A 26,665-nucleotide genomic window follows, 5' to 3' on the forward strand; every position below is an offset into this window, starting at 1 on the left:
GCATGTAGAGCTGCAGATCTACACACTTATGCATAGATCGCCATCTGGTGTTGGGCCCGGATGTTTGCACTGTTTTTTGTCCTGGAAAGTCTTTGGAAGTCACGAGGTATGTGACTCCTCCTTTGGATCATAGTGCGCATGGGCATCGGCTCCATTTCGCCAGCAGGGAAATGATGGAGCTTTGTAAGAAAAATAGGAATGATGCCCATGTGTGCTGTATCTAAATAAGATAAAGGTAGCCTGGGAGGCAGGTGGGCATGTGTAGATCTGCAGCTCTACATGCCAAGAACAGATGCATACTGGTAAGTAGCATATTCCGTTCGAGGCATATGACCTGCAGATTACACACTTATGCATAGATTGTATAGCAGTACCAGCTCCTAGCGGTGACCACCAGTATCTATTCCAGTAGTTTGAAAAAGTGTTTTGAGTACAGCCTGGCCCACACTAGCTTGTTGTTTAGTTTGCACATCTACACAATAGTGTTTTGTGAATGTGTGCGGTGTAGACCATGTAGCTGCTCCGCAGATACCATCTAAGAGAATGTTCCCTAAAAATGCCATTGAAGCCCCTATCTTTCGTGTAGAGTGGGCTTTAGGAGGAACAGATAATGTACGTTTTGCTTTGTGGTAGCAAATTTGTATGCATTTGATAATCCACCTAGCTATCCCAGATTTTGATATGCGGTTGCCCTGGTGTGGGGTTGAGAAAGACACAAAAAGTTGTTTGGTCTTACGAAAGGGCTGTGTTCTCTCGATGTAGCAAAGCAATGCTCTTTTGACATCTAAGGTATGAAGAGCTCTTTCTGCGACTGTTTGTGGCTGCGAGAAGAATACGGGCAGCTCCACGGATTGATTGAGGTGGAAGGGAGAAATTACTTTAGGAAGGAATTTAGGATTAGTTCGGAGAACAACTTTGTTATGATACATCTTCAGAAAGGGTTCCTGAATGGTTAGTGCTTGTAGTTCGCTAACTCTTCGTAGAGAAGTAATGCCTACTAGGAAAGCAGCTTTCCATGTTAAGAAGAACAATTGTTACTTACCTGTAAACAGGTGGTTCTCCAGTATTGGTGTCTTTCATAGATTCACATGCTTGAATATTCCCCGTCGTCGGAGTGGGAGTCCCACGGTAAATAAAATAGCAATATATATAGTCATAATATACCTAAATAATACCATAAATAGAGCTATGTGGGTGTAAAAACACCAAGAATGTACCTATATGAAATCTCCATAGGGATACATGGAGAGAGAAAAAAGACATTTGCAGTCTATCTCTGTCATTATCTTGGTCCAAACTACAGCCAATCAGGCGTCAGCACCTCTCCAGAACCTTCTCCTCAGAGTTCCTGACCTCAGATTTTCGTAGCACCAAAGTGTATGCATAGTTTATGAGGAGGAAAAAGCCTCTGAAGGGAGGAGGGAGGGTTGCATGTGAATCTATGAAAGACACCAATACTGGAGAACCACCTGTTTACAGGTAAGTAACAATTGTTCTTCTCCAGTATTGGGGTGCCTTTCATAGATTCACATGCTTGAATATGAATAGAAAGCAGTAACCATATTATTGTTTCCATAATGACATCAACATGAGATCGCAATGATCATAACCTTCTTATAAGAACATCATATATATATATATATATATATATATATATATATATATAGATACCTATATCTGTTGATATACAGCATGTATCTAAATGCAATGAATAATATTGAACAGTAAATGGAAACAATATGGAGGCGGGAGGAAGAGGCTCACCTTATTTAAAAAGATTGCGCAGCACTGCCTGTCCCACTGCAGCATCCTCCTCACTTAAAGCCGCCAAGCAGTAGTGCTTAGTAAACGTGTGTCTGGTCGACCACGTAGCTGCTCTGCAGATGTGTAGCAAATAAGGCGGTAGATGATGATACTGCCCTAGTGGAGTGTGCTCTCACTGAAGACTGCAGTGGTTTGTTTGCCTTTTGATGGCAGAAGACAATAGCCGTCGAAATCCAGCGTGCAATCGTCGGTTAAGTAACCTGACGTCCTTTATGACAGCGTCCATACGCTATAAAAAGCTGATCGGATTTTCGAAACGAAGCTGTCCTGCTGATGTAGAACTTCAAACATCGTTTCACATCCAAAGAATGCAACCTTTGCTCCGCAGGTGTCTGAGGATTAGCAAAGAAAGTCTTTAATATGACTGGCTCGTTAATATGAAAATCAGAAGGCACCTTGGGTAGGAATGATGGATTGGTACGCAACACTACAGCATCCGGTTTGAACTGCAGGAAAGGAGGTTTGATGGTAAAAGCATGGATGTCACTGACACGACGTGAAGACGTTAGTGCCAGAAGTAGGGCCACTTTCCAAGTTAGATGTTTTAAGTCGGCCTTGTGAATGGGCTCGAACGGTGGTCTCATCAATTGCGCTAACACAACGTTAAGATGCCACAACGGAGGAGGACGCCGAATTGGCGGAAATTTTCGGAATAAGCCTTTAAAGAATTGGCGGATTATTCTTGAGGAACAAAGGGAATTTGAGCCATCCTGTCGGAAACGGGAAATCGCTGCTAGGAAAACCCGTAAAGTTGCATGGGATAGTCCGGAACTAGACAAGTGCAAGAAGAAAGGTAGTAATTGGTGTGCCGTGGAATGTATTGGGTGGATTCCGTTAGAAGCACACCAGTGGCAGAATCTTTTCCATTTCAACTTGTACGTCTTGACTGTAGAGGGTGCTCTTGCCTGGGCCAAAATGTCCCTACAATCCTGCGGGATGTCTAGATGGGCGAACTCATGGTGTTCAGGTTCCATGCCGATAAACTCAGTGAGGAAGGATTCGGATGACAAATTCTCCCTTCGCTCATCGTGAGCAGATCTGTCCAAGACTGCAGGAGGATTGGTTGGCATTGGGATAGCAGGAGCAGTTCTGAGAACCATGCCTGTCGGGGCCAACGTGGGGCTATTAGAATCAGGTGGCAAGGTTGTCTCTTCATTTTCCAAAGGACCCGAGGTATGAGGGGAATTGGAGGAAAAGCGTACGCAAATAGATTGCACCAGTTCATCAAAAGGGCATTTCCCTGTGACCCTTTGTGGGGATGCCAGCTTGCATAATCTCAGCATTTTCGGTTCTCCGGCGTAGCAAAGAGATCCAGCCGTGGACGACCCCATTGTTGGAATATCCTCTCTAGAGTTGGTTGGTGTAATTCCCATTCGTGGGTCGATGAGGAGGACCTGCTCAGGGAATCCGCTAGGACATTGGATATTCCTGGTAGATGAACTGCTGTAATCATGATGCGATGACTGAGAGACCAGTCCCAAATTGATTGAGCTAACCTGGACAGACTCGGGGATTTCGTTCCGCCCTGTTTGTTCACATAGTGCATACAGGTTGTGTTGTCTGTCTGTATTAGCACTGATTCTCCTTGGATTAAGGGTAGAAATGATTTTAGAGCCAGAAAAATCGCCATAAGCTCCAACCTGTTGATGTGCCAAGTTCTTTGATGTGTTGACCATCTTCCTTTTACAGAAAGATCTTCCAAATGAGCGCCCCATCCCTCTAATGAGGCGTCTGTCGTGATTGTCCTGTCCGGTGTCACCGACAGAAATGAAGTGCCTTCTGCTAAGTTGGCTGGTATTGTCCACCATTCGAGTGCTGACCTCATTTGATCTGTGACACATACCATGTCGTTGAAAGATCCCGACACTTGACGCCATTGAGCATCCAGTGCTTCCTGGATAGGATGTGTCCTTAGCCTGCAGTGAGGAATCAAGGCAATGGACGATGATGCCATCCCCAGAAATGATTTCAACAGTCTTACAGAAACTGACTTTTTTGAGCTGATCAAAGTCACCAGCCGTAGTATCTTTTGTAGATGCTCCTGGGATAGAAACGCTTTTGCTGATACCGTTTCCAGAGTGGCTCCCAGAAAGTCCTTTTGTTGCGAAGGATGAAGCTGGGATTTCGCTGCATTTATGGAGAGACCTAATGAGCGAAACATTTCCTGGCATAGAAGCGTGTGTTGTCGCAGGCGAGCGCTTGACTGTGATTTTAGTAGACAATCGTCTAGGTATGGAAATATTTGCACACCTTGGAGTCGCAGAAACGCTATCACTGGAGCTAGTACCTTTGTAAAACACTCGAGGGGCCGAGCGCAGACCAAACGGTAACACTTTGAATTGGAAATCGTGTTGACCCACTCGAAAACGCAGGAACTTCCGATGACGTTGTAATATAGGGATATGAAAATAGGCATCCTGGAGATCTATCGTTGCCATGAAATCTTCCTGCGAGAGTAAACGCAAGATCTCTACTAGCGTCATCATACGAAAGGATTGGCTCTTTATATATTTGTTGAGCGCCCTCAGATCGAGGATGGGCCTCCAATCTCCGTTCTTCTTTGTGATAAGAAAGAACCGGGAATAAAATCCTTTCCCCCTTTGAGATATTGATACCAACTCTATAGCTCCTTTTTGACTTAGAAGACGAACTTGATGTAAAAGTTCCTTGAAGTGAGCTGGTGGTGGTCCGGTGGGTGGTGTGGACGGAGGGAATTTCGTGAACTCTAAAGCGTGCCCCTTTTTCACAATGTCCAAAACCCAACGGTCCTTTGTAATTGAGGACCATTGGGAAAAGAACAGAGAGATTCGACCTCCAACTTTGCTTGTCTGGTAAGAGTCATTGTCTTTTTGACGCGTTTCCTCTGTATGAGGATTTCCCTCTATACGACTTGGAGGCCTGCTGTCGTGATGATTGTTGGTGCTGGCTATATGAATAGCGGTTGGATCCTTGATTATTGGGTCTATATTGATTATTTCCCCTTCGAAAATTTGAGGAGGTGCCGCGTCCGCGTGCACCACGAAAATTTTGTCTTTGAAAATGTAAATTTCCGAGAGATTTAGCCGTCTCAGTATCCTTCTTTATGGACTGGAGCGCTTCATCGACGTGATTTCCAAATAACGCCTCCCCGTCATAAGCCATGTTTAAAATCATGGACTGCACCTCCTGGCGAAAGGATGTCGATCGTAACCACCCCTGCCTGCGCAGAACAGCCGCTCCAGCAAGCTGACGGAAACCCGTGCATGCGATGTCCACTGCACAATCAATCATTTCCGCCGACGTAGCTTCTCCCTCTTGGAGCAACTTCATTGCTTCGCCCTTAGATGGCTCCGGCAGTTCTTGAACCAAAGTCGAAATGTCAGCCCACACTTGTCGGTCATAACGACCCAAAATGGCCAAGGCATTAGCCGCTCTAACCACAGTAGAGGCCATTGAAGAAAACTTACGCCCTATTGCATCCATTCTACGTCCGTCACGATCCGGTGGTGCGGTGACAGTAGATGCAGGATTTTTCGCCCTACGTTGCGCTGCCTGCATAATGACGGACTCAGGTCTTGACTGACCTGTGAGGCATGCTGGGGTTCCTAGTGGCGCCTTATACTTCTTTTCTAATTGAGACACCTGTGCTGGCAAGGTATTAGGTGTTTTCATCAACTTCTTGCCTTCTTCCCAAATGAAATCCACAATGGGAATAGTATGCGTTTGTTTAAAAGGTTGACTCTTGAAATCATAAAGGAAACAATCTTCCTCTCTGCGCTCCGTTGTCAGCCTAAAACGTTGTGCCGCCCTTTCCATTAGTTGGTGAAAAGTCGCTATGTCCACTGGAGGTGAGTCACCAGATACCACTTGAGAGGGGGATGGCGTTTGTGCTTGGTACTCGTCCCACTCCGCCATATCATCATTATCAACATCACCATCATCATCTGGGATTTCACCTTCTTCTCTTTCCTGAGGGACCTCGTCCACGAACTCTTGATGAGGTAAAAACCTCGTTGAAGGCTGTCTTGGTGGTGCTGACGGCATCAGGGGTGAAGGATTTCCAATCGGCACCGGAGTTATATTTGTCGGAACCACAGGCGTTGACGGAACCCCAGGATGTTGCGGCGAAAGAGGAAAACGTTGGTTATAATCGTCCAACATGCGTTGGAGATTAGCTATGAGTGACAATGGCAGAGTCGCCGTTGAATGTTTCGCAGGAACCTGCTGCCTGTAAACTGGATCTTCATCCTCACTACTGTCATCCTGGCATTTAATTATTAAGTCGGATGGGCTTTGCGCCGTACCAAAAGAGTCAGGTAAACCTTCCTCGGACTCCTGTTCAGAATCTGTCGCAAATAATGGTGACGGAAGCTGCAACTCCTCTACAGGAATAATCTCGTCTTGCCTATCTAGGCCAGTACTAGGTGGCAATGGCATCAAGGGGACCACAGCGAAAGATGAAACCGGCGCTGAAGTCGCGGGAGGCAGCTGCTCTCTCAATGACCTTTGAGCAGATGATAATCTGTTCACCTTTATCCTTACTGATGAAATTGCCGTCGACGGCTGCATGGTATTCACCGAGGACGTTTTCGGAGAGGGCCTCGTCGATGGAGCTACCATCGGTGGAACGGTGGTCGACGGAACTATCGTCGACGAAATTTGCGTCGACAAACACATCGTCGACGGAGCCGTCGTCGACATCGCCGACGAAGCCGTCGTCGGCGGAGCTGTCGTCGACGAAGCCGTCGTCGACGAAGCTGTCGTCAGAATCTTCTTCTTCTTCATCGACGGAATAGCCGTCGACGAGTTCGACGACGAAGTCGATCTCACACCCTTCATCAACGACGAAGTCTTCGTCGACGGAACCTTTTCTTTCCTCGTCGACGACGATGTAATGGGTAATATAGAAGTCACCGACCTTGTGGTACTGATGGTTACCGTCGACGAGGCTAACGTCGACGGGACAATCGTCGACGAAGACGCTGCTGATGTCGTCGTCAGAGTCACCGTCGACGAGCCGGTCACTGACAATTTCGTGGGAAGCATCGTCGACGAGGCTGCCAGTATTTTTCCAGAAAAACTTGGAAGTAGACGCCTCAATAGCCTGAGAACTAGGTCTCGAAGGTGACAAAACAGTAGGTGAAACAGCAGATGTGGCAGATGTAAGAGCCAAAGACAGTTTCTTTTTCTTCAGGAAAGGAGATGGCAACTCCTGCACACTACTGCGCTTTGAGGCTGTCTGGGAACGGCCAGAAATAAGGCTTTCCATATCAGAAACTGGATCCTCCTTATCTTTAAGTCTCTGTAGCCACAATAAGAGACGGCCTTCCCTGTCCTTCAAAGTTTTTGTAGAAAAGGTTCTACAAAATTTACATTTTGCCACCTCATGATCCGGGTACAAACAGTAAATGCACTTACTGTGTGGGTCCTCAGAGAATAAACGCAGTTTTCCACACGAAGAACAAGGTCTAAACAGAGATCTCTTACTTGAAGACATTCTGACAGACAAAAACTGAGCAGAGCTCAGGGAGACTCCCTGTCACACGACGTGCGGTAGAAAATCTGAGGTCAGGAACTCTGAGGAGAAGGTTCTGGAGAGGTGCTGACGCCTGATTGGCTGTAGTTTGGACAAAGATAATGACAGAGATAGACTGCAAATGTCTTTTTTCTCTCTCCATGTATCCCTATGGAGATTTCATATAGGTACATTCTTGGTGTTTTTACACCTACATAGCTCTATTTAGGTATATTATGACTATATATATTGCTATTTTATTTACCGTGGGACTCCCACTCCGACGACGGGGAATATTCAAGCATGTGAATCTATGAAAGACACCCCAATACTGGAGAAGTGTAGCTCACATTTATGTAGAGGTTCAAATGGAGGGCCCATTAGTCTTGTGAGAACGATGTTTAAATTCCACACAGGTGAAGGTGGTACTCTGGGGGGAATTATTCTTTTGAGGCCTTCCATAAAAGCTTTAATGGCAGGTACTCTGAAAAGTGATAGATGTTGTCTACTTTGTAGATATGCTGCTATGGCAGCAAGATGCAGTCTAATAGATGTGTAGGCTAAGTTGCATCTTTGGAGGTGTAGTAAGTAGCCTATGATGTGTGGGATAGACACATCTAGGGGATTGGTGTTGTTATGACAGTATATTACAAAACGTTTCTACTTGGCTGAATAGCATGCTCTAGTGGTAGACCGTCTGGCTTCTTTAATGACGTTCATACAGTCAGGGGGAAGGTTAAGGTAACCGAATTCTAGGATCTCAGGAGCCAGATCGCAAGATTGAGCTGAGCTGGGTTCGGGTGTCCGATTTCTCCATGGTTCTGGGTTAAGAGGCGTGGAGAGAGGTGTAACTTCTGGTGCGGAACAACGGAGAGTTCCAGCAATGTGGTGTACCACGGTTGTCTGGCCCAAGTTGGAGCAACTAGGATGAGAGTTAAGGAATGTTGCTGTAGTTCGCGCACCACTAGTGGAATGAGTGGGAGAAGCGGAAAAGCGTACGCCAATCTGCCTGACCAGTTCATCCATATCGCATTGCCTTTGGACAATGGGTGTGGATATCTGGCGGCGAAGCTTGGGCAGCGAACAGGTCTATCTGAGGTTGCCCCTACATTTGAAACAAGCATTTAAAATGCAATGGTCTCGGCATTGTTAAAATTAGAGCTATTGGCATTGCTCATGACATTATTTTTGTTTATGTTTTTAAAACATTTAAAGAAACGGCATTGTTATTTACAATGTCAATAGCTTAATCTCTCTCAAATGCGAGACCTATTTTTGTTCAGGTTTCCTTCCTGCACAAAAATAATCATCCCCTCAACGCAGGCACCCTTGCACCATGGTACAAAGGTACCTGTGTTGGCACACGGCAGCCCATCATGCTCCAGTGCAGGGGAAAAGGACAGGAATGCGTCGTATCTGATAGATATAGTGCATTCCTGCCCTTTTCGTTTGCCATAGGGCAGAGCAGCAAAAGCAGCTAACAGCAAAGCACATTGGTAAGACGTCACGTTGCTGAGGCTGGCCATCAGGGAAGCAAGCACGCGTTGTGTAGTCATTCTCAGCTTGAGATATTGTCCATCAACCTCTATGCGATACTGACAGCATAGAAAGAGATGTCAGACTAATTGAGAAAATGTTACAATTCAAAAAAATGGGTGCAACTACGGCCTTAACCATAAAAATGCTCCAATCCAAGATGGCCGCTATCAGTATTCAAACGTGGAAGTATTCCGGTCGAATTAGCAGAAATGTTTATTTTGGGTAAAATTTGACCTGCTATAAACAACTGGATGCGACTCAATTCAAATTATGCACTAGGCAAGAGCAATATGCTGTCTAAAATAAAAAGGAACCACATCCTGGAAAAAGCAAACACTCATAGGGAATGAAAGATTAAATAAAGCATGTAAAATGTAAACAGAAACAACATGGTGAACTTAACGCTTTTACAGTCATAATGCAGAAATCAACGAGTATTTTTGCCTGAAAACTACAGGGCCCAGAAAGGACCCATTTCAATGTCCACTGCTTATATAATTACAAAACGTAAGCAGTATGGTTTAAAAAGGACCACATTCGTGAACACAAAGCCGCCGTATACATTTTGTTTTCCAATCCACCCATCAACCACGTATTGCAGTACCTCCAGGTTTGGCGCACTTCCCCACCAGGGAAAAACAGCGCTTCACTGCAAACTCAGCAAAGTGATGCTAATGTTTTTGGGGTTTGAATATAACCAATCTGGCCACTTTAAGAACGTGGCGATGAACGCCCACGGAGAATGCGGCACCTGAGGAAGAGCATAAACTGTGAAGAACTGCATTCCCTAAGAAACTACGGAAAGAAGTTCTAGTTTTTTTCTTATTAAGTGCAGAATTGGGCTCTGGGCTTTAGGCTTTATAGTGCCGCTGTGAGACGGGAACACCCAACATTGAAGTGCCCGGAGGAGACACCTAATCCAAAATGCAAAAGACTGCCGACTTTAGAACTTGGGAACCAGGTTCGAGTCTCGGCATCGGCTCAACACCCTGTGATTGTGGGCAAATCACTAATCTCTCCTTGCTTATCAAAAATTAGTGTCTCCTTGTGTAGTGTAACTGGTGCTCATGTTAAGCGCTCCCTATGCCTTCGGGTCGAGTTTTTGCTATAGAAAACTGCAAGAAATAAAAAAAAATCTGGATCTGTAGAAATTATAGCTAACTAAACGTCCCAGGAGGGGAAGGAGGCAGCCCCGTCAGCCTGTTCGGAGGAGTTGGACGTTTTGGCCGGATTGACATGTTAAACAAGAGTCCCAAACAGCACTGGGTAAGTGGGTGGGAGAGGGGGACACGGTGGCTTAGAGGGGGCGTCTACCTTTGTCTGCAGATGAAGAGGTGAGCTATGCAAATGGCGGGCATTAGCAAGGAAATAAATACTCCCGATCTTCAAATGCCCCTTTGTGACTGGCTATAGAAACTCCCGCACTCTGCATGACAAAGAGCAATTAAGCTCCCCTTTCAAGACCTCTGCAGCTGGCGGCCCATCGGGAAAGTGGGAGGAAAGGCGAAGAGTTTATTGAGAGGAAAAGTTGTTTTTTCTGTCCATGTTTCAGGGGGTGGGTGGGGAGCCACGGCTGGGGTGGGAGGGAGTCCTCTTTGGAACTCTGCCACCTGAACATTATTGACTCTTTTCCCACAATTATAGGCCACGCTTGTCATGGATCAAATGTTTGAAAAAAAGACCGCTCCTTCAATCCCAATAGATAAGGGAGGCAGGGGGCGGGCAGGACCTCTGGGATGGTGCAAGAGAGGCGACGGGGTCGGTGGTGGATGGACGCGTGTCCGCTGCTTCCTGCTCTGCGCGCTCCATTCCAGGGGCATCAGCCCAGGTCACCGCTGGGTGTCTCGTGACCGGAGGAGGGAAGACGAACACACACCGGGCGCCGCTGTTCTCCTCACCGGAATTAGCCCCTCCACCCCAAAGCAAATAACGGAAATAACATGATAAAGACATTTATGTACAGGAATATATATACATACATATATATATATATATATATATATATATATATATATATATATATATATATATAAACACACACACACATACACAGTGCGCGCGCTCTCCACTTCTGCCGCTTCTAAGCGCTGTATATCAGTTATAATATTATCTACTTTAATTATACTCAATTTGCCGAAGTCAACAGATGAAAGTTTGGCATGTCCGGATTCGCACGTTGACAGGAAACATGAGCAGCTAGCTAGCATCAGTTCATTGATCCATGCTGCCAGCTTTCTGCAGTTTGGCATTGACGTGATAGGCCAAACTTCACATAAGTATACTAACAATGTTCACATTGTCTGTTAGAAGCAGAATAGTTACGAAGTGTCTACATCAGTTGGCTAGTTAGATAAAAAAAGCTCTTATAGATCGGTCAGGAAATCTATCAGGTGAGTGGCAGAGGGAGCCGAGAGCAGGGGGAGAGGACGAGCACACCACCGCCTTTCTCCGAGGTCAAGCAGAAATGCCTCGGAGAAACGCAGTGGCGTTTTCGGATTCGGGGGCGTGTTTTTCTTTCTCTCCTCTTGCCATTGGCTGGAATGTTTACATTCCAGAGGAGAGAAAGAATCGAAAAAACACGCCCCCGAATCCGAAAAAGACGGGGCTTGTTTGGAGAGACAATGCTCTTCTCCAATGGCTGACCAGTATTTCAGAGGCCAGCCAATGGAGAAGAGGTAAAAAAACAAAAAGGGGCGGGTTAAAGCCCCACTCCGAAATATTAAATCTCGGAGCGAGACTGCGCAAGCGCAGCCTTCGAGCCGAGACCTAAAAACGGTTGAAGAACTTGCGGATGAAGTTGCCACTCGTGGATCTGTTGTGTTTGACGGCTCAACAGATCGGCTATGGTGTTTTGGACTCCTGGTACATGTTGGGCTAGTAGAAATATGTTCTGAGGTATAGCCCACCTCCATATGTTCTGTGCCAGCTGAGCGAGCTGCAGAGAGTGTGTTCCCCCTTGTTTTTGTATGTAGTACATGGCTGTCATGTTGTCGGTGCAGACTAAGACCGCCTTGCCTGATATGTGTTTATGAAATGCTTTTAAGGCTAAGAATATGGCTAGTAACTCCAGGTGGTTGATGTGGAGTAACTTTTGTTGAGGTGTCCACCTGCCCTGCATGGTGTGATGTAGTAGGTGAGCTCCCCAGCCGGAGAGCGATGCGTCCGCTGCCATAACTATTTGAGGAACCGGCTCTAGGAACGGTCGCCCTTTGGTAAGGTTCTTGGTGTTCCACCATTGCAGAGACCGGTGAGTACGACCGTCTACCAACAACAGATCTGTTAACTGACCTTGAGCCAGGTTCCATTGTCGTGCTAAGCACTCTTGAAGTGGACGCATCTGGAGTCTTGCATGAGGCACTATGAATACGCAAGAGGCCATCATCCCTATGAGTTGCATGAACATTCGAGCTGGAAGAGAGTGTTGCGGTTGGAATTTGGTGAGAAGAGCCTGCATGCTTGCTATCCTGACGGGACTGGCATAGGCTAGTGTGAGAAAGTGGCTCTGTATATACTGTTCCCAAATAGGTTCAGTGTGTGCAGAGTCCACAGTCCCCAGAGGTTTGGCAGAGGCTAAAGTTAGATATAACCTTACTCTCTAAAGTGGTAGCTTGGTCAAGCAATAAGGCAGTATCAGAGGACAGTGTAAAGCATTTGTTGTACACACTCATTCAGCAAATGGTCTCACACACTCAAGAACTAAACTCTCGGCCAATGGTTTATATAAAAAAATATATGGTTGTTTTATTTTAGAACCAACAATTGGTATTAAAATATACTTTCTCAGAATGAGATGCTTTGTTTAAATACTTTTGCAATATGCAATTGATTTTTGTAAATACTGGTTACAGGTTGTTGCAACAGGCAACACAATTTCAAACACAATAATGCATTGAGCTCAATGGAAGTTTTAAGTTACTTGCAATAGATTACTTTCAAGATTACTTTTGTAACTCCAGGACTGGATCCTAGATTCAGTCCTGGGACAGTTCTAAGAAACAAGTGATAAAAGTCGACTTAGTTACTGTTGTGATTTTTAGGCAATATTTAGCTATTTTAAAAGTTGACAGAAGAAATTTCATAGAAAAACAGTCAATGATACCCTATGGAAGAAAATTCAAGTTGCAGGTAAAGTAGGTTCTCGTTACTTTTGTAATCCAGTACTGGGCTCCTAGACTCAGTACTGGGATCTCTATCTAAAACAGGTAAGTAATTACGTTTTCACAGTCAGCACGATTTTTAAAGAATATTTAAACTTTGCAAAAGTCGACAGAAGAAATTTCACAGAAAAACAGTCAATGGTTTCCTATGGAAGAAAGTTGGGTTACTGGTAAGTACGGTTGTAAATATTTTTCAGGGTCAGTGCTGGCCACCAAGTTCCAGCTCTGGGATCTCTCCTAAAAGCAGGTGAGTATTTTCATTTTCATTACTCGGCTGATTTTAAGTTTTAGAAACTCCACACAGAAGAAATTTCAGAAGAAACCAGTCAATGTTACTCTATGGAGAAAATTGAGTTATCGGCTGTTGGGCAAGTAAACGACTGGCAAAGTTAAGGTTCTGGGCACAGACTCAGGGGTCTCCCAGGGTCAGGTAGGTACAGTTGTTACACCCTCAGCGGCGCAGGGGCAGCCGGGTGCAGAGTGAGTTAGGCCCAATGTTATCCTATGGGAGGCAGAGAGGCCTTGGTTGGTGGCTGCTGACTAGCAGGCCACGCGGCTGTGGGAGCTGAGCTCCTGGTCACTTGCTCAGGGCAAAATGAAGAAGTAGATAGATGTAGCGGTTACACTGCCAGGGCCACTCGGGCAGCTGGGTGCTTTTGAGCCTTCGGGCGCTCAATTGATTTCAGTAGGAAAGCTCCTGGTTGGAAAAAGACCGCAAGCTCGGGGACAAAGATTCTTCAGGTGCCACCACCACTTCGAGAGGTAAGTTGGGTAGTTGGAGGATAGGTAGGTACCCAGGAGTTGGGCACAGGGGGCCGCAGGGCGCCGGGTGCAGTGGTGCCTTTTGGTGTCGGGAAATCTTACCATCCTGAGCGAGGTGCTAGGTCTCCTCCCCCAGGATGGACAGGGGGAAGCTTCAAAGGCATGCCGCCGCTGTGAGCTTCCCCAGGCCACTTGCAGCCCCCACTCTGGCGGGAAGCCTGACCGGAAACCCCAAATAAGGACTGGGGATGTGCCAGCCTGCCAACCCCACCCCTCAGGTGGGGGAGGAGAGGTGAAGCACATCTCCGGGCGCTCGCCATCTTGAAAATGGGAAGCTCTACCCAATCAGGACTAGGCTACTGCCCCCCTCCCACAGGAGAGTGGCAGAATAGATAGGGACCCATTGGTCCCTGCCCTTTACCTACCTATAACGCCCCTAAATCTAGTATTTAGGGGCACCCTGAACCTTCCTTCCCCAGATTCCAAAATACAAAGAAGAGCAAGAAGAGCAAGAAGAACGAAGACCTGCCGTGCAGCTGCTAAGAAGAGGAAGACACCGACTGCTTTGGCCCCAGCCCTACTGGCCTCTCAACCCTCGAACCTGCTCCTGCTACAACCCGGCACCTCTTGTGGCCAGCAACCTCACAAACCCCGGAGGACCTGGCTACCTTTTAGCTCTAAGCACCTGGGACTCCCATGAGCAGAGGCTCTGCTCAAAATCAGCTTCTAATCCCTGGTATCAGCCCGGAAACGTGAACCCTGCACACTCTACACCCGCCAAGCCTGGCCTGTGCCGGAGTGAACAAAGACAGAGGACGACCCCCCCGGCGACTGTGACCCCGAGTCCGGCACCCAAGGACTTCCCTCGACGCTCCGACGACACCTGCAGCCTCAGAACCAGGTACCCCCCAACCGCGATCAACAGAAGTGCATTGTTGCAGGCCCAGGAGAGCAGGGGCTCTCCTACCCAGGGGTCCAGCAACATGTCTGCTGTGTGGCAGCCTCCCAGCCCAGACGTGGATTGTAGGTTAGGTTTCAGGGGGCATCTCTAAGATGCCCTCTGTGGTGCTTGGTACATTACATCCCACACTGGCATCAGTGCAGGTTTAATGTGCTGAGAAGTTTGATCCCAAACTTCTCAGTCTTCAGTGTTGCCATTATGGTGCTGTGGAGTTCGTGTTTGACGGGCTCTCAGCACCATGTACTCTTAAATTGCAGCACTGCACTTACAGGGCCCAGGAATGGACCTGGGTACTGTAGGGGCACAGAGCACATGCTCCTGTGCCCACACCACTGGCATAGGGCACCCAGCTAGAGGGGTGGCTGATGTATGCCAGGGGAGTGTAGGTGGTGGGCATGGCACACAGGGATGTGTGCCATGTCGACTCTTTGTTTTGTCTTGTACCCAGACACTCAGCCTGCAAGGGCAGTGTGTGTGTGTTAGGGTACAGGGCCTCTAAGGGTGGCAAAATGAGTGCTGCAGCCTTTAGAGGCCTTCCCTGGTCACAAGGCCCTGGGTACCTAGGGTACCATTTACCAGGGGCTGATGTGTGGCCAGGGTTTGAGGTTTTTTTTTTTAGGGAAGGAACATAGGCCCTGGGCACCTGATTGGCAGGAGTCCAGAGCACACTCAGTCAAAGTACATTCAGCAATTCAGCAAAATGTGGGGGCATACCATGCAAGAAAGATGGCACTTTCTCACAGCTAGCGCCTTTGAGGTGTCTATTGTGGCACCGAGGTATTGTTGTGTGTGTGACGGTTGCAGGAGGGACTTGGCGTGGTTTACCGTGAACCCCAGGTCGTGGAGTAGTTGGGTAGTGGCGTGAGTGTTGTAAACACTGGTCGTATGAGCTGGCTTTCATGAGCCAGTCGTCCAGATGTGGGAAGACATGAATGTGTTGTCTTCTTAGATGTGCTGCCACCACCGCTAGGCACTTGGTAAACACTCGTGGTGCTGTTGTCACTCCGAATGGGAGTACTTTGAATTGATAGTGCTGACCGTCAACTACGAATCTGAGATACTTCCTGTGAGCGTTGTGAATGGGAATGTGGAAATGGGCATCCTTGAGGTCTAGGGTAGCAAGGAAGTCGACCTGTGAAAGCAGAGGAAGAACCTGCTGGAGTGTGACCATGTGGTAAAAACTGAACAATGACCAATTTAATTGAAAACCATTTCAAAACTGAAATATAAAACTTTTCAGATCTGCACACTAGTTTTGCAGATGTTTCTGAAAAGACCACTTCTAGACCATTCCAAAAACAGTGGGCTTACAGCCACTCATTGCTTACCATTGGTAGCTGGCTTTATTGTCACTCAAATATGCTTGCCTCTTATTCGGCGGCCTATCTTTCTTTTCTTGTGTTTGTTTGACCCCAACAGAGCATAGCCTTTTTACCCTTCCTTTTAGCTGGATGACTTGTATTTTTCCCCTGCTCACATTCCCAAAACTACTTTATTTTTCCTTCATCACTCTATGAGAGTGCATGCGTTTTCTAGCTCTCTCCCTCGCAGCTGCTTTTTCCTCAAATATCTGTACCCACGCTCTCAGTGTTGTTCCTCACCCCTCCAGCAGGTTTGTGAAAGCACAGCACCATGTATATGTTTACTAGGCTGAAACTAAGGAACTAATTGTACGGATTACTTTTGTTTTATCTCCTGCAATCCCCATACTGTGTAGAATCCAGGGCTGCCAACTTTAGAACTGGCAAACTAGGTTCCAGTCCTGGTGTCGGTTAAACATGCTGTGATTCTGGGAAACTCACTATCTCCCTGTGCCTAAAAAAAGGTAAAAATAATAAATAACTAAACAAAAAAAGTGAGCCGGACCTCATGTAATGTAATCTGGTGCTCGTGTAAAGCTCTGTAAAACTCTTATGCACTGCGCTTATGCCAAGTTCACGCTATACAGGCGCAAACTAACACAAAAAAACACAGGCCTTGGCACACTAAAGTTCACAATAAGGTTTTTATGGTGCTTGGGGTTGTGGGGCCAGCACCCACTCAGCAGCAGTTTGAGGCAGAAGGTGTACCTAGCATGACTGGAAAAGAGATGTCTCATCTCCTTGAAGCCTTTGAAAATGGCTTTTGCATTTGTTTTATTTCGGAGGAAAGTAAATATGATCTTGGCCAGCATTTTACATTAAAAGGAACAAGGAAGTGTTACAATTCTGTTCAGCATTCCATGAGTGAAAGTCATTTGAAAATTAAACCATGCCATTTAAAAAGATTTAAAATATTGAATTCAAGTTATAGCTCTGAGATACTTTAAGACACGTTTGCTTTTCTTCCAGTATCCTGAGTTGTTTTTAGTCTTTCACACTTTTATAAATAAGCACCAATAAAGCCAACAGGATAGATCTCATGTTATTAAGAGCGAAACCTGATGGTTTTGCCAATGCTTTTAGCAGATTGTCACTAAGGAAATGTGAAAAAGTTTCATTAAAGAGGTGACATTATGTGCGCAATTTCATGAAGTTGGCAAAAGGAAAATTCACGAATTCTACACCACACTACTTTTGAAGTAGGTGTCTGATAAATATATAAACACATCTGCTCAGAAAAACCTTGACTAAATGATCCAATGCTTATACTCAATTACTATGTGGGAGAAAGACAAATGGACAATATTTACCTTGAGCAATACTGTGAATCTCCATGCTCGTTGGACAAGTCCCCACAGAAACATCAAGGGACTTCAGCGTATTGCAGGCACTTATTATATCTTGCATCTGGAGGAAGCCGGCCACTGCAAGCACATCGTCCACATTGTCCTGGCTCAGATTAAGTTTTGCTGTGTACATGAATTCTAGGACAGTACCTAGCCCTGCAAAGAACCAAAAACTGCCTCATTTCTATTTGCAGAGTAGGTAGCGATAAACAAACAGAGAAGCAATGAAATCCACACAATAAAAAAATTTACTCTCTTGGAAGGAAAGAATCGATGAGTTACCAGAAGTCTAATTTGAGCAAAAGATTAAGTTAAATTACAAAAGACAAGACCAGAGCAAGCATTAAACTAGCAAAAGAGCAATGGTGCGCGGAAGAAACACAAGGAACAGCACAGACCTGCAGCATTACTGATATCAAGGTGCACCACATCTTTCTGCTCCACGAAGAGCATCCTGAAGTACTCACTGCAAGCAGCAAGAACTGCCTTGTGAGCTTTGAAGTCAATGCCGTCCACCACAAAGGTGCAGTCACAGAGTAGTCCGAGCTGCCGTTGCTGGTTGAGTTCTTCCAGGACGTGACAGCTGTGCTGAGGGAAATCCATACCTGCAACAGAAAGAATGTGTCCAATAAGATAAGGCACAGTCTTGGTTTAACAGTACATTTCATATACACGACATGCACCCCATCAAATAAACATTGACACAATCCTTGATGTTTCGATTTTGAAATGTTAACCTGAAACAACAGCACCACTAATAGGTGAGGCAGTTGTGCTGTGCTGTCAGGGGAGAGGGGAGTGGGAGACACAGTACAATGCGGGGGGAGGTACAGCACTAGTTGGCACAGGTGCAGCTCCTGATGCAGATGTGTAGGACAAGAAGACGAACAGAATCACAGCATGGGGGTAGCAGGATAGACCTGCAGCAATAGGGTGATGGACAGTTACAGTACATGGGGTTAGCATTTTAGCAACAGGAGGAGAGTGCAACCTACACAAGGTGCATCTGTTTCCTAGCATTAGAATACTACTAAGTCTTTGATTTAGACAAGACAACAGGTTAGATTGGGCCAGGAGAATTGGTTCTTGGTGCTTGTGAGCCATCTTTAAAAAATATATATATATTTGTTTTTATTAAGTCAAAAAAAAAACTTCAGGTATAAGCATTTTACAGTATACACATATAAGGCATGTATCAGACATGACAAGTCTCAGGTATTATAACACGTCATATACAATTAAATTGTACGTGGAGCCACACAACATCTATTGGAGTACGTCTCTAGACCTTCCCAGAAAAGCCAGTTGGTGCAACTCTCGAGTCCCATCACAGACCCCTATATAACGTCCATGGCCCCCATATTTTTGCCAACTTGCGAGGGCATCCCCAGCTTTGGTACACCACCTACTCCGCCCCATGACACCAGTCCATATCGCAGAGCCAAGCAGCCACTGATGGGGGTTCCATCGCCCCCCATGCGCGTGCAATGTTCCTCCTAGCGACCGACCCTGCCAGAACTAGCCACAACTTGGTCCACTTCGGCCACGTGATCACTCCTGTGACGCCAAGGATGTGCTATCTGGACTCCAGCGGGACCTGTGCACCCACTACAGTCTCCATCACACGGGCGATGCTCTTCCAGTACTTCTGGATTCTGGGGCAGGACCACAAAATATGAAAGAACGATCCCCTGTCACCACATCCCCTGGCGCATACCTCGGAGCCCCCACCCTTAATACGGACCTGCACCATTCTCGAGGCATATGATCTGTGAAGGATGCGGAGCAGGACAAGTCGAAAGCGCACTATGATGGCCATTTCCCTGGGGCACTGGAGGGCCTCAGCCCAGTCATCGTCTTCCAAAAGACCCTCATCTGTTTTCCAGGCCTCCCTTAGGCGACCCAGGCAGTCCGGAGTATTGTTTACCAGTTTTTTGTATATCAACGAATCCGCCTTCTGAATCATGGGGTCCAAGAGAAGGCCATCCTCCAATGGGGAGTATTCTGGAGCACAGTCCCTTCTTTAATGTGGCAGTGAAGCGCCGAACGCAACTGTCGGTAATGAAGAAATTCACCTTCACCCATTTGGAAGCCCTCTCGTAAACTATAGAATGTCACCATTTTACAACCTTTCCAGACGTCCCCAAGCCCGTCAATACCTATAAGGCTCCACTTTCGGAAACCCTGCAGTCTGTGCACTTCTTTCAGGATGTCCCCCTCCCATAGTGGGGTCTATTCGGTAAGCTTCCGCTCCCACCCAGTCAGAACCGGAGGGTCCACGGCTAGAGAGAAAACCAAGGATTTGACCCAGTTGATACGATAGCCAGATTACGAACCAAAGGATCGTATTATGTGAATGAGCCTATGGAATGCTTGTCGGGCTGGTGAGCGTAAAGGAGGATATCATCCGCATATAGCGAAATGCCTTCCCAGCACCCCCTCACCCCCCAGATCAATCCCCCTCACCACTGGGTCCCTCCTAATCCACGCCGCAAAAGGCTCAAGTGCCAGCGCGAATAGCATCGGTGACAGAGGGCACCCCTGACGTGTCCCCCTGTGCAATGCAAAGGCTCTGGAGAGGACCCTGTTAACCCAAACTCTGGCCATCGAGGCAGCGTATAACAGCCGGATACACCGCTGCAGCCGCGGGCCAATGCCCACCTTCCCCAACACAGCAAAGAGGAAGGACAATTCAATGCTATCAAATGCCATCCTTGAGTCTAACGCGAGGAGGGTGGCTGGGACATCTGGCTGCCTTCGAGTCATGTACATGACTCCATATAAACGCCTCAGATTTAACCTCATGCACCTATGAGGCATAAAGCCTGATTGAGCCGGGTGAATCAAGGAGTGCAAAACCGGACCTTACCGGTTTGGGATAATTTTGGCTTCGAAATTTAAGAGGGATATGGGTCTGTAGGAGCTGCAGACGTCATGCAGTTTTCATTTCTTAAGAAGTATGACAATAGTTGCCATTCTCGTGTCTTCTGGAAGTCGCCCCGCTTCCTTAAAAATGTGAAGCATCTAGGGAGCCAGCTTGCCCGCCACACATTTAAACATTTCAGTGGGGGGCCCATTCAGGTCCGCCGCCTTCCCTTCCCAGATTGCAAATCTCTCATTGCATTCTCTACTTCCTCCAAGTGGAAGTTAGATTTGAGCGCCTCCCTGTCCTCCGAACCTAGAGTAGGCAGAGAAATATCACATAGAAATTCAGTGCATTCCGGTTCCCCCCATGTGGATTGAGATTGGTAAACGTTTTCAAAATATTTGGCAAAAATTTCCGTTAGGGCCGACCTCGTACCACCCTGCATACCGACTTCGGAACGAATCTCGGACACCCAATTGCGACTCCTGTCCCTTCATTCCACCGAAGCAATCAGTTTGTTGGCTTTATCACCCAGATCATACACTCTGCGCTGTGTGGCGATTGCGTGAGCCCGGGCCGTGTTTCCGACAAGATCTCGTAGGGATCGTTCTTTGAGTTTGAGGGAATGTTTGACCCCACCGGCATCCCCGGGATTCTTGGTTATTGCGCGCACCATGGCAAGTATTTACTGTTCGAGTTCCTTGCACTGGAATTGGTTTTCTTACGTTGAGCAGCGCTGGCGGAGCTAACCAAGCCAACATTTTCCACAAAGTATAGTTTTGTGCGTTCCTCGAAGCGCTCCCGAAATTCTTGGTCACAAAACATAAAGAGGTCTACTCTTGGAGGAAGCGACCAGTCGCAAGCTGGCCCGTGGAGCTGCACCTCTACCGGTGAATGATTGGATATACCTCGCGCCTTATGGCACCCACCCCGAAAGAATGCCGCAGAGGTAGTATGCATGAAAATATAGTCCAACCGAGCCCCACTGCCACGTGCCGCAGAAATATGAGTATATTGTCTAGATCTGGGATTGTGACATCTCCAAAGACCACCAGTCCCAGAGCCTGTGTGAAAGAAAACAGCAGACGGGCCCCTTTACCCCAGTAGGAAGAATTTCACTATCTATTTCAGGTGTGAGTGTATTGTGCATGTCGCCCCCCAAGAGCAATAGTCCGGAAGGGAAACCCAGCAGAAACTGGCTGAGATCTGGAAACATGATTTCGTGCAGTCGCGGGAGAATGTACACTGAGCATATATTTACCGCCTGCCCGCCCAAATTCCTGACAGAGCCACATTGCGACCCCCCTACACGCAGAAGGATCAAGTCCGTGGAAAGTTGCCATCTGACACAAGGAGTGAAGCATTACATCTGAAGCAAGAACCAAACAGTTAACCATTCACAAAACAGGAAAACCCCAAACAGTATCCCCCTACCCTGCAATCCTGCCCTGTAGGTCTAGAACTACCCACATCCCAACCAGCAGAGCGTCTGTCGACCCAAGAAACCAGAAATTAAAGTAGGGCTGTCTGGCTCCACCACTCAATAGCGCCCCCTCCAGGGCCCTCCGTCCCACCCTTCAACACATCGTAACGCCGGAGCATACAACACAGTGTCCCATCCGGACGTGTCCCTAACTTCTTCCTCGCAGGATCAGGAGCTCTAGTAGTGGGCATTAAAAACTGTACCTTAGGTCCTATGAAGTATACAATGGTACACAGCAGTGAGTCCTGACTCTTACTTCCCCAGAGAACGTGCTTCACTCGCTGGGCTTCCAGACCGGGAGCTCCTGGATCTGGATACAGATCTTTCCCCCTCTCTGCGTCGAGGTGGAGACTCAAGAGTGCGGAAGCAACTACCGCGCCAATCCCCTTCAGTGCGACGATTGAATGACCGATTGGAGCCCCCATCCAGCCATTGTTGGACCTCCGCAGGCGATGTGAAGAACAAGGACTTGTCATTGTCTAGGATTTTGAGTTTGGCCAGGTAAAGCATCATGTATTTTATCCTCTTCGCTTGAAGGGCTCGTTTCACCCCGTCGAACGTGCGCCTCTCCTGCTGCACTCTCAACGTGAAGTCTGGGAAAAACCTAACTGTCGAGTTCTCAAAGGGTAGGTCTCCACTTGCTCTAGCCGCCTGCAAGATGGCATCCCGGTCTCTAAAATGGAGGACACGCACAATGTTTGTCCGAGGAGCCCCGGGTTTCGGCTTTGGGATCGGAGCCTTGTGCGCTCTCTCCACAGTAAATAGATTAGACAGTCTCTTAGGCTTAAGGTGGTTCAAGATAAGGTCCTCAATGAAGAGATCCATGCTGAGGCCTTCCGCCCTCTCGGGCACTCCCACCACCCTGATGTTGTTGCGGCGGGCCCTTCCTTCTTGGTCAGTTCAGTTCAGTTCATACGTCTTTATTTCGATAGTTACATCATAAAAGACAGTCTATAAAAAGTGAAAATACATACACCATAATTCATAAAAGACTGTTTAAACAGTTAAAAACAACAATATGTAACCTTTAAGACCTTTCTTAAAAAATTATTAAACCTCAACTCAGACGTGATTTGCAAATTTAAATTTGTAATCAAATAATATAAAATATCTCAACATACATTAGACCTGTCTGGCTCTAATGATCCATGCCCACCCTAAAAATTTCGCCACACCAATAACGATAACCTCCGAGGTATTAAATCTTAGTTCACATAATGCATCAGCATACCTCCTGGAGTTCAACCGTTTGCGGATGGGCGTTAGCCATTTACACCTTGGCACCGAGTAGGCAGGGCAGGCAAAGAAAAAATGGCCAACACTTACCCTGTATTCCTTTGTAACGCCCTGAACGTCTCAGGATCGTTTAACAGACACGATAATGAGAACGCAACCACTTGTGAAGGTTTAGTTATTTTAATGAAGGCAAAAATAATACAAGGAATAAACAAAGGTTATAGTCACTGGAATCCTCCAGGCTAAGTACGTTACCAGCCCACAGCACGGATGGTCCTAACCGTCCTCTGCATATACGCCGATCCCGGCGTATGCCAACAGAGGGCAGAAATGAAATGGCCGACAATGCCAATCGGTAGGCTGCGAGGGGCACGAAGAGTGTTGGGGAGAATCGAGGAGTCAGGGAAACACCCAGCCGGGGTCTCTACCTGAAGGGAGCAGCCGCTCAACCTCTTCCTCAGACTGCACCGGGACGCGGAGTCACCTCCTGGTGATGCGTCAGTGATACCCCAATCACAAGCAAAGAAGACTGAACCGAGAGCAGCCGCTCGATCGATCCTGTGGACTTCCGAGTCTGTAACGCGGCAAACACCTCCTGGTGTGCGTTTACAGCTGGCAGTCCCTGTATCTCTGGTCAGGCTGGGAGTTACGACTCCAACCAGCAAAAGCGCCACTGCGCTTTGACTCAGCCGAGTCAAAAAGCGAAGCTCAATGGTTATCCGGTAGAGCTTCCGGGTCCTTCACAGGTGACGATGGGGCAAGACACGGCCCAGGGAGTAACGACTCGACCTACCTCCGTTCTTGCCTTACTGGAGCACCACTCCGGAACACTGCTCTTCACTAAGCAGGTACGTCGGTGAAAACACAATATCCGACAGCGTTGTACCTCCCGGTTCCTCCCTTTATAGGGCGTGTTTTCCTTGAGTTATGTAACAGCTCTCCTGTTTACATAAGGGCGTGTTTTCCTTGAGTTATGTAACAGCTCTCCTGTTTACATAAGGGCGTGTTTTCCTTGAGTTATGTAACAGCTCTCCTGTTTACATAAGGGCGTGTTTTCCTCCCCTCGCATGACAGGAATTCTTGACATCCTTACACCATGGACAGTATTCATTTGGCTGCCCTTTCGAATTTTTAGTAAAGGATCTCAGGGGTAATGACCCCACCCTAAACTGATGGTATAGTTTTCTATCTAGGGTCCTCGTGATTACATCCCAGTAGTCCTCCAGATGGGGATCCAATTTATATACTAGGAACTGACCTGTTAAAGTAAGCAAGTCCGATTGCAAGACTAATTGCTGCTTAACAGTTGCCCAATATAGCATTTTGAAATCTTTAGTAGAGGAGAGACATTTGTGCCCGGATCAGACCACGGTAAACTAAGTCCCATATTATCCAGAATTTTCCTTACTTCTCTAAACCAGGGAATTTTTGCATAACCCGAAATAGATCTTATATCTTCTATTTCTTTAGCAAATAAAGCCAGTTCTAGAGTAGTCCAAATGCGTCTCCATAGTGCTACCAACCGGTACCGTGCTTGTTCCTTTACTGTTTTACAACCCATATCCAACAGTAAGGGTTTAATTGGTGTAGATTGGGGTAAACTAACCAACTTACGTAGGAATTTATTTTCTATCCTATCCAAAGGAGTTAAATCCTTATATCCCCAAAGATCAGCACCGTACAATATGGCAGAACTAATCCTTGCATTATATATTTTTAAAGCTGGCTTTACCCTTTTAGTCAGAGATTTGCGTTGCTCCTGGATTAGGGTACCTGTAAGTCGCGCAAATTTTAAACAAAGAACATCCACCTGTGGCTGCCAACGCAAATGAGAATCTAAAGTCACCCCAAGATAGGTCATGGCATCCACCTGTTCAAGCTCAACCCCATTCATGCTAACATGGCTTTTTAAAGGTCGAGTTTTAGTTAGTACCATGAATTTAGTTTTGCTCACATTCACCTGTAAATCATTTAGTTTACAGAAATCCTCGAATCTATTAATCGCTGTCTGTAGACCCTTACGAGTCTTAGAGAGGATTAACGTATCATCGGCAAAAATGAGCAGGGGAAACTTAGTACCTCCTAAAGTTGGGGCGTCAGTAGGGGTCTCAGAAAAAAAACAGACCACTTGATTAATAAATAACAAAAATAAGGTGGGAGCCAGAACACACCCCTGGCGAACTCCACGGGTTACAGGAAAACAATCCGTCACCTGGCCCTGTCTCCCCCACCTAACCCCAGCAAAATTGCCCGTGTGGAGTCTTATCACTAGTTCGAGAATGTCTTGCGGCATCCCGATATCCTCCAACACGGCCCATAACTTTGCCCTGGGCACGAGATCAAAAGCGGACTTAAGGTCCACAAAAGCAGCATATATAGTTCCACCACCCAATAGCACCACTTTCCAGTATAACTGGATAAATCTAAATACCTGGTCAATGGTGCTAATACTAGACCTAAAACCCGCTTGCATTGGAGAGAGAATACTCTCCTTCTCCATCCAGATCTGGATTTTTGCAAGGATCATCCTTGCTACAACTTTCTGTAGGGCATCTATAAGACTAATAGGGCGGTAGTTTTCTGGGACAGAACGATCTCCTTTTTTAAAAATTGGGAGAATTTCCGCCCCTTTCCATGAATCAGGAATCCTGGCCCCACTAGCAATAGCATTAGCAATCTTAGTAATGTAAGGGACCCAGATCCACTGATCTAATTTGAAAAGATCTGCCGGGATGCAATCCATACTGGGTGCTTTCCCCGAATGTATCAAACCCAGTGCCAGTTCTGTGTCCTCATTCAAAAACATTAAAGATTGGGATGATGGGGCACGCGATTGTATCGGATATTCTATCGCAAAATCGGGTACATTCGCTACTCCCTTAAACTGTCAAGAATAAAAATCCACCCAGGCATCAGTGGGGACATGATTTTCTGGGATTTGCGAGTCTGTGTTTCTGCCCCAATTCCCCACCTCCCAGAATTTAATCTGGTTGGAAGATAGACAGGCCTCATAGAGGTCCTGTCAATGGGACTCATCCCACTCTCGCTTTGCCTCCCACAGAACCTTTTTATACCTCCCACGAGCCTTTTTAATGTCGAGGCTAATTCTAGATTTAATGACTTTAATCAAATCACTATGCGCCTCCCTACATGATTTATTATACCATTTTTGACGGAATCCCATAGTTGCACATTTCCCAGGGTTTACAGGTTTTGACAGTAGAGTTTTTAATTTTTTAAATAGCTGGTCATGTGTGTTGCTAATCTGATGTAATGTATCTATAGTAATGGGCAGATCCTGAAGAGCACCCCATGAAGAGGATACTTCCAGGGATAACTCATGCAACAAATCCAGGTCCTCCAAGGCCCTGGGCCAACGGACCCTACGTCTGTCATTAGTGAGAAATGTGTCTGCAGCGAGGCATCTCGCTGGATCTGGTCCACCTTGGCCAGCTAAGTATTTTAAACTTAATACTAAAGGATTGTGGTCGCTCTCTGGGCGAGCCATAACCTCCATATCATCCAACAGGGACCAATACTCCATTTTTAACAAGATATAGTCGATTCTACTAGTACTGGCCCCATTATCATAAGTAGGAAGTCCGTTTTTATCAGAAAGGGTGCGACCATTGGCCG

At 46.7% G+C, this 26,665-nt stretch overlaps 1 protein-coding gene across 4 annotated transcripts in view; it reads right to left on the minus strand.

Moving 5' to 3' along the window:
* Positions 1 to 26,665, minus strand: part of ZBTB17 (zinc finger and BTB domain containing 17) — a 405,882-nt gene that overhangs the window by 319,171 nt on the left and 60,046 nt on the right. For 2 of the 4 annotated variants that reach the window (XM_085609022.1, XM_085609021.1), the window contains exons 2-3: positions 17,912 to 18,049; positions 17,409 to 17,600 (exon numbers count right to left, since the gene is read on the minus strand). In XM_085609022.1, the coding sequence (XP_085465148.1) occupies positions 17,409 to 17,600; positions 17,912 to 18,047 (328 nt within the window). In that variant the 5' untranslated portion in view covers positions 18,048 to 18,049. Of the gene's footprint in view, positions 1 to 17,408; positions 17,601 to 17,842; positions 18,050 to 26,665 lie in introns of all 4 variants that reach the window. The other 2 variants (XM_085609020.1, XM_085609019.1) reach the window with 1 other exon arrangement.

The sequence above is a fragment of the Triturus cristatus genome, chromosome 1_2 (genome assembly GCF_964204655.1).
Source record: "Triturus cristatus chromosome 1_2, aTriCri1.1, whole genome shotgun sequence".
Taxonomy (NCBI): domain Eukaryota; kingdom Metazoa; phylum Chordata; class Amphibia; order Caudata; family Salamandridae; genus Triturus; species Triturus cristatus.